Source organism: Prionailurus viverrinus, chromosome C2 (genome assembly GCF_022837055.1).
Source record: "Prionailurus viverrinus isolate Anna chromosome C2, UM_Priviv_1.0, whole genome shotgun sequence".
In the NCBI taxonomy this organism is placed as follows: Eukaryota; Metazoa; Chordata; class Mammalia; order Carnivora; family Felidae; genus Prionailurus; species Prionailurus viverrinus.
Window position 1 is genome coordinate 70,602,805 of NC_062569.1, and position 19,309 is coordinate 70,622,113.

A 19,309-nucleotide genomic window follows, 5' to 3' on the forward strand; every position below is an offset into this window, starting at 1 on the left:
CCATCAGTAGTTGAGCAGTATTATGTAGATGAATCAGAATAGACGGTGAGATGTGTAGTAAGAAATGCTGTTATATGAAGATAGGCTAAGGCCTGATAGTAATCTTTCCATCCTGTGTTAATGAGTTTATCTAGGGAGAATAAACTCATTAACATGGTTTTGAAGTAGGAGGCCACTGTAGTGTTTAGAGTCGATGAACAGGTACTGTTTCTGTAATTTGTATCGAATATACATGTCAAATGACTAAGCATCTTGTGCTAAATTAAAAAGAAAAAAATAGCTGTATACTAGGTACAAGGCTTCAAGCAAAGTGGTTATTTCTAATCACCGCAACAACCCCATTAGGGCAAGTATTGTTAGTTATATTGTGCAGTGGGGGACTCAGAGGGTCAGAGAAGTCTGTGAGCTGGCAAGTAGCAGAGCCGCGACTCAAACTCAGACCTTGTCTCACTAAAAAGACCAGGCTGTACATCAGGAGACAGATTTGCCTCTAGAATAGTTGACAAAAAGCATGACAATGTCATGAGTGTCATTTGGGGGGCAGGATCTCAGTGCCCTGGTTGGTAGCACCTGAATGTGAGCTCTAGTAGCCCACAGACTATAAATATAACTGAGGGAATTGGCTTTCCAACACTACTTGCATAGCTTCATATGGTGTAGGAAATTCAGGATCACTTGCTTGTGGGAAGTAGGAAGATATTCTCTTTTTTTCTATAGGAAAAAACAATTATGCACTCAAATAGTAGTGGAAATTCTAACAGATCTTGCCATATGCTGCATGAAGCCACTGGAATGATTGGACCTTATGAATGTTCCATTTTATTCCAAGGAAAACAAAATCCTTCTTGCTTCATATCATTTTGTAATCACTACAATAAAATAAAATAAGAAAACACAGCAAACTGTACATCTGCATTGTCATATATATCTATGTATATATGTGTCTATATCTATATATCTATAGATATATAAGATAAGCTGTAAGCTATTAAGTGCTCTAAGAGGCATAAATTGCAGGTAGTAATTCTTGGAAATCTTAGCCTTAGTTTTCTAAATATTTCATCATGAGAATAAATAGTTCTTACTTTTCTTTTTCCAATAGACAAGAAGAGTCAGAATATTAAATCAGGGAAAGGACATACACTGAGTTAGAAAGGTTAGGAAGTTGAAAAATATGTAAAGTAACAATTTTTAGTAGTTAGTAGCAGATGCATTTTTTGGTGTTTTAGCAACAATGCATTTTAAAACTGGTTCCTAGATATGTTTACACATATTCATTATAATAATGACACATGTGTGTGAGTATGGGGTGTGTGTGTGTGTGTGTGTGTGTGTGTGTGTGTGTGTGTGTGACAGTACCCAGTAGTACAGTTATTCCACTTCTCTTTTCAGGGTGATTTTGACTCATCTTCTTCAATAGATTAATATTCCATTTCTCGCTGATTCAATTCATGGGAGCAACTTAGTCATTTGTCAGAGGTTTGATGATTAACATGACTCTGTAATTAAAACCTAGAGAGTGTATCTTTGTGTTTTACACTGAGTAAAACTGGAGAAAGAGAACTCTTTTCTGTTGCTGTCCTATTCCCCCATTTTATCACATGACCTAATAAATGCAATAATGGCTTCCTAGTACACGTAGAACATAAACTTCTTACCATGCCCTAAACAGCCCTACGTGGTCTGGTACTACTTATCTTTCTGACCTCCTCTCCTTTCTTTCTACTCCTTGCTGCCCCTTGAACATGCCAAACATGTTTTCTTGAACCACTCCACCAGTTGGCATGTATTTAAACACCACCATTTTTACGTGGTGCTCTTAGCTCTTTATTGGTGTCCTAGGATGTAAGAACCTCTCTGAGGATAACCTTACTGGGTACACCCTAGAATGACATTTATCCTGGTCAAGGTACCCGCTCCTGATAGTTCCAGAACAGTCAGTCCTTCAAGGGCCAAAAACAGTCTGTGTTCTGTGCAGAGATAGGGAAAATGACCTTCTCTCTTGGTTAAATCTGGGCTTCTGGAAGACCTCATCTTTTCTGTGTTCTGATGTCATTCAAAGTCTCAGGTGAAGAAAGCCTCCTCAGTCTCTACTTATATACCCCCTTTCTATCTATGGGATTTAAAAATTAAAACTTGGGGGTCACCTGGGTGGCGCAGTCGGTTAAGTGTCTGGCTCTTGATTTTGGCTCAGGGCATGATCTCACGGTTTGTGAGTTTGAGCCCCACGTCTGGCTCAGTGCTGACAGTGTGGAGCCTAGAGCCTGCTTCGAGTTCTGCGTCTGCCTCTCTCTCTGCTACTACCCTGCTCATACTCGCTGTCAAAAATTAATCTACATTTAAAAAAATTAAAGAAAAAAACATCGATCTGCCTTTTACCAGCTGTGTAAATCTGGGTAAGTCACTTAGCCTGCCGACTATCAGTTTCTTCATCTGTAAATGGGGAATTTCAGTAGATTCATAGTATTTACAAATTTAATGTTCATGGTGTCAACACTGTGCAAGTGACCATGAAGGACCGTGACATGTGGTGATTTGTAATTTTACTGAGGCATGAAATTGAGGCTTGTGTACCAAGGGGCTATTGTGTAGAAGTGAGACAGTTAGCTGGGGTATGAGCCTTGTTAACTGCTCAGCAGGCAACTAGTCACATGGTTGCTTGTTTTCTGCTTGACCCTGCAGAAACTCTCCTGAAGCAATTTTTAAAATGTGTGGCTTTGGGGGAGGGGGTGGGGACAACCAGCTGCTTGTTTTGGTGAACAGAGATGAGAAAAATACATGAAAGTATTCAATCTAATGATGTTTTACAGTGAAAAGCAGAAGTCTTCAGTAATTTTTTCCCATCTATGGGAAAAGAACTTTGAAAACTTATGAACCCCTGATACATTTTAAGTCAACATCTAAAGTTTTCTGTCATAAGTTTAATTATTTGAAAATGATGTAATTTCTAGAATGCTACAAGTATTGTTAATTTTAAATATCACTATTATGTCATTCTTTTTTTATTTAAATTGTTTTTAATGTTTTATTTTTTGAGAGCGAGAGACAGAGTGTGAGTGGGAGAGGGGCAGAGAGAGAGGGAGACAGAGAACCCGAAGCAGGCTCCAGGCTCTGAGCTGTCAGCACAGAGCCCAACGCGGGGCTCGAACCCATGAACTGTGAGATCATAACCTGAGCGGAAGTCTAACGCTTAACAGACGAGCCACCCAGGCGTCCCTATTATGTCATTCTTAAATGTCATTCTTCACAATGACTTGATAACTACTATCACCCATTACAAAATCACATGAACACGCTCTTTTTAAGAGGAAGTTGTATCAATTTTGGCTTTGTAAACTTATATTTCCATTCTACTTAAACCACAAAATTTTATATACCAAAAAAATAAAGTATATTTTATGTGTGAAAGTCTATTATTGATCACTCTATTATGTTTCTTTGCAACAGAAATATATGCATTGAAGTTTTTGTAAATATGGGACCATAAAATTCTGTTTAAAAAACATTTTGAGTTGAATTATCATTATAATTTATAGTAGTATGCAATAGATAGAAACAACATAACAATATAATAAATTTTGAGAAGTCATCAGCATAAAAGAAAAAAATTATTGGAAATGTATCTCCTAAGATATATGAAGCTTGTATCTATGGATAAATATAACTTGCTACTAGACTGAGCCAAGGTTTTTGTTTTTATAGATGGAATTATGAAACAAGTGTCCACATAAAAATATAGATAAAAAGGGAAGGAGTTTTACTATATTTATGCACAATTCTTTGAACGCTTTCCAAATTATGTGCCCAAGTGATTTATCATTAAAAATTATTTTAATTATATATCAGCCAACAACTCAATCAAGCTCTCCTTCAATTCTGTTGAAAGACAACAATTCAAAAGTACTGGATTTGAAAAGGATTATTGCCCATTAATTTAGATCATTTACTTTCCCAACACTGCAGCAGTATTTTAAGTTGTCCTACCATTAGTCACTCAGAGATGTTGCTATCCTATGATAATGCACCATGATAGCATTAGGAATAAGTGAGAGGTATGCTTTTCCTTTATAAAGTGAAAGAAGATGGAATGTAAAGAGGAAGTTGGAAGGAAGACTTGTTTGAGTTGTAAGTTCTCTGTTGAATCAGTTTTTAGGGAACAATATATATGGAAGTTTATGGCCTGGAAATTGTTTTCCTTAAACTAGCCAAGTTCCCACATACCTCTTGGGAAGTCTCCATACTATAGTTTGAAGACCTCCAGTATTAGTTAAAAATTAATGACAGAGTATATTTTAATAACTTTATATGTGGCACTCAGTGTGTACTTACAGAGTTGCTTTGAAAAAATAGTACTGCTTTGCATTTTATAGTTAAAACGTGCTATTTGAGGTTGGCAACTTTGAAATCCCCACAAATCTTAAGTATCCCTGTTGAATGTTCTAAGTATCGCCCTGCCACAGAGGGTTTGTCTGAAATTAAATGAGATGAAGTAGGTGGAAGTATCGTATCAATGGCAAAACGTGCTGTGACATGGAGGAACAGGCCTCCTTGTGACAGAGGAGAAATCTGAGTGGCTGGGGAGGAGTGTGCAAAGTGGTGAGGTCCAAGAAGCTGATTAGCAGCCAACGGGTGCAAGCAAAGATATTGCTAAAGGACAATAGATACGGAGGCAGGACGTAAACATGCATTTGACAAACAAAGAAGAAAGAATTAGGAATTTTAAAACAGGGTTAGGGTTGTGTTTTCTGGACCTCCATCTGAGCAGCAGAGCCCATCTGTGGCTAAAGGTTAGTTCTGAAGTAAGAGAGAAAATTTATGCTCTGGAAGCACATTTAGTTCCCATGTCTTTTTTTTCCATTTCCTTTGTTGTTTTGTGTTTCTCTTATGGTTTTCTTGTAAATGTCTAAATGTGCTTTCACTGAAGTGGGGACAAAATGGGTTTATATCCTCTGAAACCCATATTACATCAGAGATCAGCCAGCTTGCCTCTTGAGAGCAGACACCAGTAATCTCCCTGGCTCTGCATTTCCTTTGCCATCTCCTTCCAATGCATTCTCCCCACAACTGCATGAATGAGCTTTTAAAAATGGAAATATAATATATTCTCTCCCTTCCTTAAAGTCACCTAATGGCTTTCCACACTGCACTTAGTATAAAGCTTAGTACATCACATAGCCTAAAGTGTGTGTTGGAACTAACTTGTGTAGACCCACGAGATTATTGTTAAATTATTGTTAAATTTTGCGAGCTGATTGTTCAGTACAATCATTATTAAAAGTTAAATTATTTAGGAGCGCCTGGGTGGCTCATTTGGTTGGGTGTCCGACTTCAGCTCAGTTTGTGGGTTCAAGCCCCACGTTGGGCTCTGTCCTGACAGCTCAGAGCCTGGAGCCTCCTTCCAATTCTGTGTCTCCCTCTCCCTCTGCCCCCTGCCCTGCTCACACTCTGTCTCTGTCTCTCAAAAAGTGAATAAACATTAAAAAAAATTAAATTATTTAGCCCTGCCATTAAATAAGTAATATAAAAATAAAGGTAATGAATAGTGAAAATTCATCACTTTTTAATTGTTTTGCATTTTGCTCTTACCTCTGGTCTTAAAGTTACTTAGGTTTATTGTATTTGTGTGGTGAAATGCACATCTCTCCCCAACTTCGCATTCAGCGATATCAGCTGGTAGCTTGAGATCAGTCATGTGGTCATATTTATAATAAGGGAACCTGCGACACTGTAAATTAGGTTAAATATTTACCAGCACAGCACTGAGAAGACATGATTTGAACCTGGTTTAAAGTAGGGGAAGGCCAAGCTAATTTCTCCCTGAAGATTTTCTTTCATCTCCTTTTTGGTATTTCTTTTTCACAATCACTTCCCAAATAACAAATCATTTTAAATTGATGAAATGTGTTTGTTTTAATTCATTTAATCTTTGAAATGACATTCTTTGAGCAGTCTTTGCCCATCATGTGTCATAAGACCTAGGATAAAATTCATATACTTTAAGAACTTTACTTCTCTGCCCCAGATACTGTGAGACTTTGCTTCTCCAGTATTTAAGTGTATAGACTGACAGTATTATCTATTCACAGTGTGCTTATTGTTCTTATCGATTGAGTCTTTTTAAATAACACAGTAAATTATTTGAAGACTGTATTTTGTTTAGTTACTCAGTGGCACCGGGGAAATGAACTAACACCCAGGTATTTTAAGGTTAATTTTCTGAGTCCAATTGCTATAATATCTACAGGACTTTTCCTGAACTACATCAAAGGATCTGAAAATTAAATTATGTTCTATTCAGCACTGCCAGTAATAAGGATTTGACAATCATAATTTGTCAATTTGCTTGATAGAACATAAGGCAGAATAGCATCTGGTTTAGCTTTTCCATTTCAGTATTGACTTTAAGATCTTTGAGAAGAGACTGGTTTCACAAGCCCATCAGGAATAGAAATATCTACCATTTTATAGCTATTTTCTCCACAGACTTTCCTTATACCTTTAGGAATAAAATGTAAAAGACAAAGTTTTTTGTGCACTTGTGAAATACTAAGCAGAGAATAAGGCTTTAAACCAAAGTGGTTTTTAAATATTCTTCCAAACAATGACAATCACCCCAAGAAATCCAACCAAACCAAACTAAAACACAAGATGCCTGTTAAATACAGCTCACTCCAAATAGTAAGGGAATTTTAAATATTATTAATGCAGCCATGTTCATGTTCTGGGTCACAATGATGGTAACTAATGTGAACATCAGAAATTCATGAGCTAAAGAAAGTCTGTAAATGATAAGTAGACCAGAAGATCCAAGAGGTTATCTACACAAGTCAATGTTAAGAAGATGGAAAGTTAAAGGATTGTCTTTTGGTTTACATGACAATTGCCTTTTAGCGGCATCAGGCAGATATTTGTTTAACATATCCAAATATTTGTGGTTCTCAGAAAGAGATAATGCCTTTGAATTTCATCAATATTCTATCTGGCTTCAAACAGAAGCATGGGTGGATCTAGGTTTTATGGAACCGAAAGTTTTACAGCTTGGGGGAATTGATTTTTTTTAACTCATACAGTTAGAAAAACAAAATTACATTTAATAATAAATATTTAGAATGAAAAAAGAAATCATAACAGTTATAACTATGTACATTTTCTGGCTATATACTCTTTGATGACCTCTTCATAGGACAATGGGTTTGTAATATTTTCTATTTAGAGGAGATAAACCCAGTCTTTTCTCTGACAGAGTTGATCAGATTTTGTTGTTGTGTTTTTTTAGGTAATTCAGATAAATAAAACATGTGACTTCAAATACAGATGTCCTCCCTGTTTGTGGGACAGCTACAGATTTGTGCCTCACAAACAAAAGGGTTCTGATAAATTCTATCGTGCTTAATACTTTTCAAAAAAGAAAAAAAAAACAATTGTGTGTTGCATTTAGATTGTATATATGTTGCACTGCCTATATAGTTCTGCTGGGAGGAAACTTACATTTTACCTAAGCATTGATAGGAATCTGTTTAACACATATAAAGATTGGGAGAATTTTCCACATATTAACCTCTGTTTCCACACATTTTTAAAAAAAATTTTTTTTTTCAACGTTCATTTATTTTTGGGACAGAGAGAGACAGAGCATGAACGGGGGAGGGGCAGAGAGAGAGCGAGACACAGAATCGGAAACAGGCTCCAGGCTCTGAGCCATCAGCCCAGAGCCTGACGCGGGGCTCGAACTCCGGGACCGCGAGATCGTGACCTGGCTGAAGTCGGACGCTTAACTGACTGCGCCACCCAGGCGCCCCTCCACACATTTTTTTTTGCCTTGTTTTTCTCCTTCTGTAGCATCTACTGCCAGGTGTTGGTAAAACTCTTCTATGTTAAAATGCACCTACTGGCCCTACAATTTCATGGCATGGTAGAGTGAGTAGCAATATTCACAGAAGGTATCTATATACCAGAACTCTTTATAGAAGTTACCACAAGCCATTATATCCACTAAACCTAAATTAAGTATGTCCCAAACTCAACTTCCCCATCACTGAATGCATGGGCACCCTAAGGCCACCTGAAGGGAAATTTGAAGAAATTAGGAAGCAATCTTAACCAATATAATTGAATTACATCCTTTTTGTAAATGTTACAGAAACAGGAACATTTGAATATATTGCTAGGACTCATTTTTAGACCTTAGAAGGAGCCAGTGCATGTGAGCAGCTCTTAAAGGTTAAACTTCTTTAAACTTCTTGGGGAATCTGTCTCTGGATACTTTAGGATGCACTATAAAGAATTCTGGGAGTTTATCATGGGAGATTGAAGTTTGCTCCACACTAGCAAAATGGAAGACAAGTAGCATACATGAGATCTCAGTATGAATATGGATAATCCAAACCATGTTTCTCTCTCAGAATTTACATCTCAGGGAATGAATCCTGAGAAAGATTCTTTCTTTTCTTCACCATTTTCTTCACCAAGAGAGAAATGATCTCTCTTTTCTTCACCATTACCTTCTTTTCATCAGCAAGTTCTGTGCATTATACCTCTAAACTCTCTCATGAATCTTTTCCATTTTTCTCCACCTTAATACTACTTACTTTGGTCACATCATCATCATCTGTTGCCTGGCATTAGCCAGGTTACCTGAAACCAGCATCATAAAGACTTCATGATTGCCCTAAAAAACACACCTACAATTTCATTCCCCACATAGAAGCCAGGGGTATTGTCTTAAAAATATTAGTCAGATGTGTTACTCTTCTGTCTAAAATCTTCTAACGTCTTTGCCTTCAGCCTAAAATAGCATCTCTGCTATAAATTTGGTTCCCACTTACCTTTCTACCTCAAATTATCCATTCTCCCTACTTCTCTGACTTATTTATAAGCCTCACTCTGCTTTTTTTTTTTTTTTTTTTTTTTTTTATTTTCCAGTTTGTCAAGTTCATTCCTGCCTTGGACTCTTTGTACTAGCTAGTTCTACTTCCTAGATGCTGTAGCTCCTAATCTTTCCTTGGATGATTCTCACTGGCTGAAATGACAGGTCTTCTAATAGGCACCCTTAAGCCATCCTATAAAAATGTTCTCCCTTGGTATCAAAATACCTTATTTAATTTTTATACTACTACAAAACTATCTTATTTATTTTGTTTTCAAATCGTCTCTTCATGTAAAATGTGTTTTCTACAAGAATGAGAAATTTGTAGGTCTTAATCATTTCAGTCAGAATATACTGTCTAGAATTGTTCCTTGTAAGTGCTAAGTATTCAGATGTACTTGGTGAAAGTATTTTCAAAGAAAAGGAGAAAAAAAATGCTTAAATCTGATTCATGGACTATTAAGAGCTGGGAAGTATAGAACGATGATGACAAGGATGTCAGTTACAGAATTATGACATTTCTAAGAAATTGGGAATAGGACTCAGTACATTGATCAATATTACAATTTCTAGGACTTGCATCAGTGTCTTTTAAGATCCTGAGAAATCCCAAGTACCAACAAGACTGAACAGAAAGAAAACAGAGAGGTGACCTGCCATCCAGGGGGCATTTGAAAGGAAATTAGAAAACATCCCATGGACCAAAAAAGTACCCAATTTTGGCATTCTTGGGCACAGGGTTAGCACTTGTTGTTTCAGAGCATGGGCTGTTATCCAGTGCCCACTGCCCATCATGGCTTCCTTCTAGTAGATCAAAAGAGGCCTCTAGCTTAAAAATAGCTCTAGGCTTATTCTGAACATCTGTGATGAGGCACATACTGGTTACTGCACACCCTGTGGCTCAAAATTGAGGCCATAGTTCTAGGTTCTGTAGTTGAAATATTTCTATTGAAATATTTGATTTGGCTTCAGTGATTTTAGTGCATTTCCTAATGCTTATCATGCTTTATAGAATATTAGGTCATTTTTTAGTCCTGAGTGATCTAAAATGTGTGGTTGATTAATTGATTTTTAAATTTTTGCTCAGATATTTTGACCAGCCAAAAGAATGTTTTCCTCCAGTCAGTTCTCCAGTGAATTTATTGTGCTATTTGTAAGAAACAATTCTGACTATCTACGAAAACCAGATAATATTTCTTATTCCCTCCTTATTTCCCAGAACCCACCAAGCTGTTGCCTTAGGAATGCAGTAGAATCTTTTCCTAAATGTGTGAGACTGAATTTTTAAAGCCATGCATTGATTATTTCTATTTTTTCAACACTGTTGGATTTTATTATAACAAGAAGATCACATAAGTATTTTCAGCTCATCTAAGTAATGTCAGAATTTCATCTTTTTTCCAAAGCAACTGTTTGAGTTGGGTATAGTAGTCACATTAAAGTATGTATAGCGCCATCTTTTGATGGCAATCACTGCAAAGAAAAAAATTACCATCACTGACATCCATCACTTTAGCTTTTGCTAGCTTTTAAAAAATGGTGACAGTCTGCAACCCTCTGAGACACAGACTAGCATTTTCCCTCAGTCACATAGTCACTTCCTTTTTTGTTGTTTTTGTTGTTTTTAGATGAGCCCAGCTGCCTTGTGATCACCGAAATGTCAGGGAGAAAAAAAAATTTCCATAAGAGAGAAAAAGAAGTAAATATTCTAAGAGGCAAAACACCCACAGAAATCTTTAAAAATCTCAAGAAATGATTCTCTGCTTTTTGTATGCGGGTGACTCCCATTAGTGGTAATGACAGTTTGGGATGCACTAACAGGCAAGGCTGCTCACTTAGTGTTCTTGTCTGTATTCTAGGTTTGTATTTATAGAACAAAGACACAGATAATGGCCATTGGTTTTCAAAGGAAAAATGTAAGGTGCAAAGAACTATTTTATCTAATGCAAGAATTTCACCTATGCGTGATCATAGATAAATGTGAGAACCTATCAGGGCATTATTTCTTTCAATTCCAAAGTTGAGAATAGAACTGGATAATTTTCTCAAACCTCCTTTCACTTAGAAATTTCTGTGATCTGGTTTATTGTTATTGACTTATAACAATGTTTATCACCTTAACTATCAAATAGAAAAATCTACATAAGTGGATGGCCATTTATTATCATATCACCAGTTTGGTAAAAATTTTCCACTCCCAGAGGAAAGAAGGATAATATCTTTTCCTCAGTAAAGAAGTCAAGAATTTCTCTTTATAGTCCTATAATAAGTGTTTGGGGAATTAAAGGGAAGGGATAAGTTTCTTGTGAGATAAATTTGAAAACCATTAAGATTTAAAACAATTTAAATATCTCTTTCTAGGTTCACGTGCTTATTTTTCTATAAATATCTCTGTTGTTAATCATTATGTATTCATTATAAGAACCAATAGTGTTCTTATAATTTTATAAAAACACACACAAGGTTGTATTTTTATTCTAAGAATCTTAAAAAAGTAACAAAGATTTTAAATATAAATTTCAAGCTGAAAAATGGTATAGGTAAAGGTACATGAAGATAAAATGTGTGTGTATGCATGTGTGTGTATGTATGTATGTATGTATATTTATATACTTTTCTCGTTAGTCTGTTTTCAATTGGGAAATTACCCTATAATTAACAAACTTCAGGAAAGCAATACAGTTTTTAAAAGAAGGAAAAATATTACGTATTCAGGTAAAAAGAAGAAAAATATATCCTTAGAGGATAAAAATAATGATTCCTGCCCTAAGTTGTAAAATATTGAAATGGTACTATTAACAACAGACATTCAATAAATATTATTTCCTCAGAAATAATTATCAAGTATTTTTCATGCATTATATATCAGTTAAGGTCAGGATAAAATTCTAGTATCATCTAGGTACTCTGGAAGAAGAGCTGTATGATAGAAATCATAGGAACACAACTATGAAACTGAAAGAAGGAGGCAGAGGAAAAACAAATACATCAGTCATTCTATTTTTCTACCCTCTAATTTGCAGGCGCCTCTTATTGACTGAACTAGAAACCAGAAGTCAGTGCATTTCTGATGATAGGGCTATCGGGTAAACTCTCATAGGGCACAGATCAGGATACTGACATGTGGAGAATAGATAAGAGTTGGGGTTGGGGCAACCAAAAAGTACAAAGTATCGTAAGATTCTATTTTTTGCCATTTTTAGTTGATTACTTAATTCATTTATTTGTTTTAAAAGTTACTCTAATAGTTTTCCCATACCAGGCACTATTGGGAGTTATAAAGAGAATTAAGAATATAGAAAACTCTAAGGACTCTACAAAAAAATGTTAAAACTAATAAATGAATTTAATAACCTTGCAGGCTGTATAATCAATATGCAAAAATCTTATATTTCTGTATACTAATAATAAACTATCAGAAAGAAATGAAAGACAATCCCATTTACAATAAATAAAAAATAGTAAAATATCTAGGAAGTAATTTAGCCACGTAAGTGAAAAATTTTGCACACTGAAAGCCGTAAGACACTGATGAAAAATTTGAAGACACAAATGAATGGAAAAATATTCCATGCTCATGGATTGGAAAAATATTGTTAAAATGTTCATACGAGCCAAAGCAACCTACAGATTCAGTTCAAACACGATCAAAGTACCAATGGCATTTTTCACAGTATTAGATAATCATACATTCTTTATGGAACCACAAAAGACTCTAAATAGCTAAAACAATCTTGAGAAAGAAGAGCAAAGGTGGAGGTATCATGCTCTCTGATTTTAAACTATATTAGAAAGTCATAGTAATCAAAACAGTATAGTATTGGAGTAAAAAAAAATAGATCAATTGAACAGAAAAGAGAGCCCTGAAATGAACCTATAAATATATGGTCAATTTATGACAAAGGAGTCAAGCATATACAATGAGGTAAAGGACAATATCTTCAATAAATGGTGCTGGGAAATTCTACAGTTACATGCAATAATGAAATTGTATCACTATCTTATCCATATGTAAAAATTGACTCAAAATGGATTAAAGACTTGAATATAAGGCCTGAAACCATAAAACTTAAGGAGAAAACCTAAGTGGTAAGTACCTTGACATTGGTCTTAGAGATAATTTTTTAGATCAAACTAAAAAAGCTTCTGCACAGCCAAGGGACTCATCAACAAAGTAAAAAGGCAACCTAAAGAGTGGAAAAAATATTTGCAAAGCATATATCTGATAAGGGGTTGGTATATTTATATCCAAAATATAAAAAGAATTTAAATCAATAGAAAAACAAACCTAACAATATGCTTTTAAAAAATGGGCAAAGGATCTGAATAGACTTTTTTTCTTTTTCTTTTTCTTTTCTTTTCTTTCTTTTTTTTTTTGAGAGAGAGAGAGAAAGAAAGTCTTAAGCAGGCTCTAAGCTCAGCACAGAGTCCAATACAGGGCTTGAATCCACGTCTCTGGGATAGTGACCTGAGCTGAAATCAAGAGTCAGATGCTCAACAGACTGAACTACCCAGGCACCTCAAATGGACATTTTTAAAAAGATGCTCAGCATCACTAATAATCAGGGAAATGCAAATCAAAACCACAATAAGATATCACTCATACCTTTTAGTGGCTATCATTAAAAAGACAAGAAATGTTGGCAAAGATGTGGAGAAAAGGGAACCCTTGTGTACTCTGGGTGGGAATGATTAGTATAGGCACTATGGAAAATAGTATGAAGGTTCTTCAAAAAATTCAAAATGGAACTACTACATGATTCAGCAATTCTACTTCTGTGTATTTATCCTCAAAACACTAATTTTAAAAGGTATATGCACCCCTTTGTTCATTGCAGCATTATTCACAATAGCTAGCATATGTGAAAAAAAACTAAGTGCCTATCAATGGATGAATGGGCAAAAAAGATGTCATATACACAATGGAACATTATTCAGCCATAAAAAAGTATGAAATCTTCCCATTTGCAACCACACGGATGGACCTTGAGGGTCTTCCCTAAGTGAAATAAGTCAGGCAGAAAAAGAAAAAAATAAATGATCTTACTTATATGTACAATCTAATAAAAAAAAAAAAACAAGCTCATTGATACAGAAAACAGATTGGTGGTTGCCAAGGATGGAGAAGGGAGATGGGGTAAAATGGGTAAATGTAGTCAAAAGGTACAAACTTCCAGTTATAAAATAAATAAGTAATGGAGATATAATGTACAGCATAGTGACTATAGTTAATAATACTGTATTACATATTTGAAGCTTGCTAAGAGAGTAGATCTTTTAGAAAATGGAATTAAATGTAGTTCTTATGCTCAAAGAGCTTTGAGATATAGATATTTACAGAAATAATTATAACACTGAGTAGAATAGGGCGCAGGAAGAGAAGTGAATAGCAAATGCTAGGTGTAACCATCCTGGTCAGTAACAGAAAACTTTTTTTCTTATTTTTTAAAATTTATTTATTTATTTTGAGAGAGACAGAGAGAGACAGAGAGAGAGAAGGGGAGGGGCAGAGAGATAGGGAGACAGAGAATCCCAAGCAGGCTCCATGTCACCAGCACAGAGCCTTTTGTGGGGCTCAACCCCACAAACTGTAAGATCATGACTTGAGCTGACACCAAGAGTTGTTGGCTGCTTAACCCACTGAGCCATCCAGATGCCCCAGTAACAGAAATCTTGATGTTCCATGGCCACAGTATGTTTAGCAGGGAATATAGTCTGTTTCTCCAAATTCTTACTCTCTAAATATTACCATAAAGCCATGGTGTTATTTTTACGTACAACCCCAATTCCCATTAAGATCCCCTTTGGATTGATTTATATAGTGCCGTTTTTAGCTTTTTGTTTTCTTGAGAGATAAGAGAGGGTCACTGCACATGTAACAAGACTGCTTCCCATTGTGTGCTAGCCTTTGGGCTCTATTGCTTACCCTTCTATCAAGCTCTCTGTTCTGTTGGTCACCATTGCTGTGATATTCATAGAATGAAACATTTACTCTTGTTCAATAACTCTATACAATCTCACTGCCATCTATGTATTAGTTTTTGAGATCTTGATGAATTCTGGATTTACAATCACCACATGGTCTATGATCCATTTCCTGGACACTAAAAAAAATCTTTACTGTTATTCCTCTTGACATAAGGAAAGCAAATTTCCTTTCTCGCAAGCATCATTCTCTTCGTGTGTGTGTGTGTGTGTGTGTGTGTGTGTGTGTGTATATGTATATATATGTATGTGTATATATATATGTATATATATATATATGTGTGTGTGTGTATATATGTGTGTGTGTGTATATATATATATATATACACACACACACACATATTATTTAAATTCAAGTCAGTTAAGATACTGTGTAGTATTGATTTCAGGAGTGGAACCTGGTGATTCATCACTTACATACAACACCCAGTGTTCATTCCAATAAATACCCTGCTTAATGCCCATCACTTATTTACCTATTTCCTCACTTACCTCCCCTCTAGCAACTCCCAGTTTGTTGTCTGTATTTAAGAGTCTCTTACGGTTTGCCTCCCTGATTTTATCTTATCTTTCCTTCCCTTCCCCTATGTTCATCTGTTGTGTTTCTTAAATTCTACGTATGAGTGAAATCACATGATATTTGTCTTTCTCTGCCTGACTTATCTTGCTTAGCATAATACGCTCTAGTTCCATACATCCATGTTGGATGGAACTGGCAAATGGTGAAATTTTGTTCTTTTTGATCACCAAGTAATATTCCACGCAAACACATGCAAAATATCTTCTTTATCCATTCATCCATTGATGGACATTTGGGCTTTTCCCCTAATTTGGCTATTGTTGATAGCACTGCTATAAACATTGGGTGCATGTGCCCCTTTGAATCAACATTTTTGTGTCCTTTGGGTAAGTAAATACCTAGTAGTGCAATTGCTGGGTCTTTGGATAATTCTATTTTGAATTTTTTGAGGACCCTCCACACTGTTTTCCACAGTGGCTGTACCAGTTTGCATTCCCACCAGCAGTGCAAAAGAGTTCCCCTTTCTTTGTATCCTCACCAACATCTGGTTGTTTCCTGAGTTATTCATGTTAGTCATTCTAACAGGTGTGAGGTGGTATCTCATTGTGGTTTTGATTTGCCCTGATTATAAATGATGTTGAGCATCTTTTCATGTGTCTGTTAGCCATCTGGATATCTTCTTTATTTTTTTTTTATTTTTTTTTTTATTTTTTTTTCAACGTTTATTTATTTTTGGGACAGAGAGAGACAGAGCATGAACAGGGGAGGGGCAGAGAGAGAGGGAGACACAGAATCGGAAACAGGCTCCAGGCTCTGAGCCATCAGCCCAGAGCCTGACGCGGGGCTCGAACTCATGGACCGTGAGATCGTGACCTGGCTGAAGTCGGACGCTTAACCGACTGCGCCACCCAGGCGCCCCTGGATATCTTCTTTAGAAAAGTATCTATTCATGTCTTCTGCCCATTTCTTCACTGGATTATTTGTTTTTAGGGTTGTTGAGTTTGAGAAGGTCTTTATAGATTTTGGATACTAACCCTTTATCCAGTATGTCATTTGCAAATATCTTCTCCCATTCTGTAGGTTGCCTTTTAGTTTTGTTGATTGTTTCCTTCACTGTACAGAAGCTTTTTCTCTTCAGATATTTTTAAATGACATTTACAGTTTTTTTCCGTAATTTTAAAGAGTTTCAAAGTTACTTGTATATGGCAATTATCAGTATTGTATATTAGCAACTATGTGCTATTAAGGGAGACACAATTGAAATGTAACACATAGTTTGAAAGTACAATGATAGAAAAAGTATATCTTGTAAATACTAACCAAAAGGTAGATGGAGTGGCTGTATTATTAGACAAGCATTTTTTGATACAATTACTAGAGATAAAGAGGCATGTTTAATAACAAATATAAAGTAAATTCAATAGAAAGATGTAACATTCCTTGGGAATGCAAGCTGGTGTAGCCACTCTGGAAAATAGTATGGAGGTTCCTCAAAAAACTAAAAATAGAACTACCCTACGACCTGGAAATTGCACTACTAGGCATTTAGCCTCAGGATATAGGTGTGCTGTTTCAAAGGGACACATGCACCCCCAGTTTATAGCAGCACTATAAACAATAGCCAAAGTATGGAAAGAGCCCAAATGTCCATTGATGGATGAATGGATAAAGAAGATGTGGTATGTATATATACAATGGAGTATTACTTAGCAATCAAAAAGAATGAAATCTTGCCATTTGCAACTACGTGGATGGAACTGGAGGGTATTATGCTAAGTGAAATTAGTCAGAGAAAGACAAAAATCATATGACTTCCCTCATATGAGAACTTTAAGAGACAAAACAGGTGAACATAAGGGAAGGGAAGCAAAATTAATACAAAAACATGGAGGGGGACAAAACAGAAGAGACTCATAAATATGGAGAACAAACTGAAGGTTACTGGAGGGGCTGTAGAAAGGGGATGGCCTAAATGCGTAAGGGGCATTAAGGAATCTACTCCTGAAATCATTGTTGCACTATATGCTAACTAATTTGGATGTAAATTTAAAAAAATGAAAAATAAAATTAAAAAAAAAAGAGAGAAATCAAACCAGACAGAAATCTCACTTCACAATTAAGTATGAAAACCAGAAATATACTACAGAGAATACAATGAAGGAATAAGAATTAAATCTTATTATCCTAAAAAGTTTCATCCATATGTTCCAGTAATATGTGATGTATATACTACTACATAATTAAACAGTTTGATTCTGAGATTGAATCAGAGCACAATTAAAAATTAGGATTTCTGTTGGAGAATAAAAGAAAGATGTAACATTCCTGTATGTATATACACTAATAGTTTCAAAAGACATATAACAGTAAGTGACAGAACCAAAAGGAGCAACACACATTTCCACAATCATATGGGAGATCTTAACACACTCTTCCCTGTAACTAATAAAATAGGTGGACAAAAAAATAATCAGAAAAATACAGAATATATGAACACAAAAGAATAACAAATATATCCAAGAATTGTGGGACAATTACAAAAGATATAAAATATGCATAATGGGAATAGTGGAAGTAGAAGAAAGAGAGTAAAGAGCAGAAGAGTTATTTGAATTAATAATGATGGGGAATTTTCTAAATTCTTTAATGATAGACACCAAACCACAGACCCAGGAAGCTCAGAGAACACTAAGCAGGATAAATAACCAAAAACAATAAGTAAACAAAAACAAAAAAATCTACACCTAGGTGTATCATATTTAAGCTGTAGAAAACCAAAGACTAAAAGAAAACCTTGAGGGGTGCCTGGGTGGCTCAGTCAGTTGAGTGTCTGACTTTGGCCCAGGTCATGATCTTGTGATTCATGAGTTTGAGCCTCATGTCAGGCTCTGTGCAGACAGCTCAGAGCCTGGAGCCTGCTTCAGATTCTATGTCTCCCTCCCTGTCTGCCCCTCCCCGCTCATGCTCTGTCTCTCAGCAAATAAATAAATGTAAAAAAATAAAATAAAAGTAAATAAAAGCATTAAAAATTTTAAAGTAAATAAAAAGAGAACACCTTGAAAAAGGCAGGTGGGGGGATATCCCTTATCTATAGAAGAACAAGGATAGAATTATGTTGTACTTCTAGTCAGAAATCATGCACACAAGAAGAGAGTAGAGTGAAATATTTACAGAGTTGAAGGAAAAAACACCCCACTAATCTAGAACTCTGTCTAGCAGAGTTACAATTCAAAAGTGAAGGAGGAAGAAATACTTTATCAAACAAACAAAAAGCATTTTTGCCAGTAAACATTTACAAGAAATGTTAAAAGTTCTTCAGAGAGAAGGAAAATGATATGTCAGAAACTTGGGGTAAAGAAAGGAGAAGTATTAGAGAAGGAATAAATGAAGGTAAATACAATATTTTACTTTATTCTTAAACTGAGAGATAACTGTGTGTTCATAGTAATAACAGCAATAATATATTGATTGGTTCCAGTATATGGAAAAGTGACAGGAATGACAGTCCTATAAAAGATGGAAGAAAAGAATTGGGAATACTCTGTTATAAGGTACCTGTACTGTCCATCAAGCAGCATACTGTTATATGAAAGTTAACACAGATTAGTTGTAAATGTATATTGCAAACTCTAAGACAACCCATTAAAATTTTAAAAATGAAGTATAATTGATATGCTTCTCTTCTAGAGAGAAAATGGGATCATATAAAGCAATCAATTAAAAATCAGAATTAGAGTAGATTTTTAAAAGAAATACCAAGTGTAATGAATAGAACACAGTTAAAACATAGTAGATATTAATCCAGCTGCATCAATAATCACTTTAAATGTGAATGGTCTAAATATACCAGTTTAAAGACAGAGATTGCCAGAGTGGATCAGAAACCAAGACCCAACTATAGATTGTCTGCAAAGAAACTCGCTTTAAATAGAAAGATA

The 19,309-nt window shown here is 35.4% G+C and overlaps 1 protein-coding gene across 1 annotated transcript in view; it reads right to left on the reverse strand.

Annotated features, from left to right (window-relative positions):
* Positions 1–4,380: 4,380 nt before the first annotated feature.
* Positions 4,381–19,309, reverse strand: part of LOC125174467 (uncharacterized) — a 166,868-nt gene continuing 151,939 nt past the window's right edge. Inside the window, exon 6 of the mRNA XM_047874001.1 lies at positions 4,381–4,647. Within this exon, the coding sequence (XP_047729957.1) occupies positions 4,381–4,647 (267 nt within the window). The remainder of the gene's footprint in view (positions 4,648–19,309) is intronic.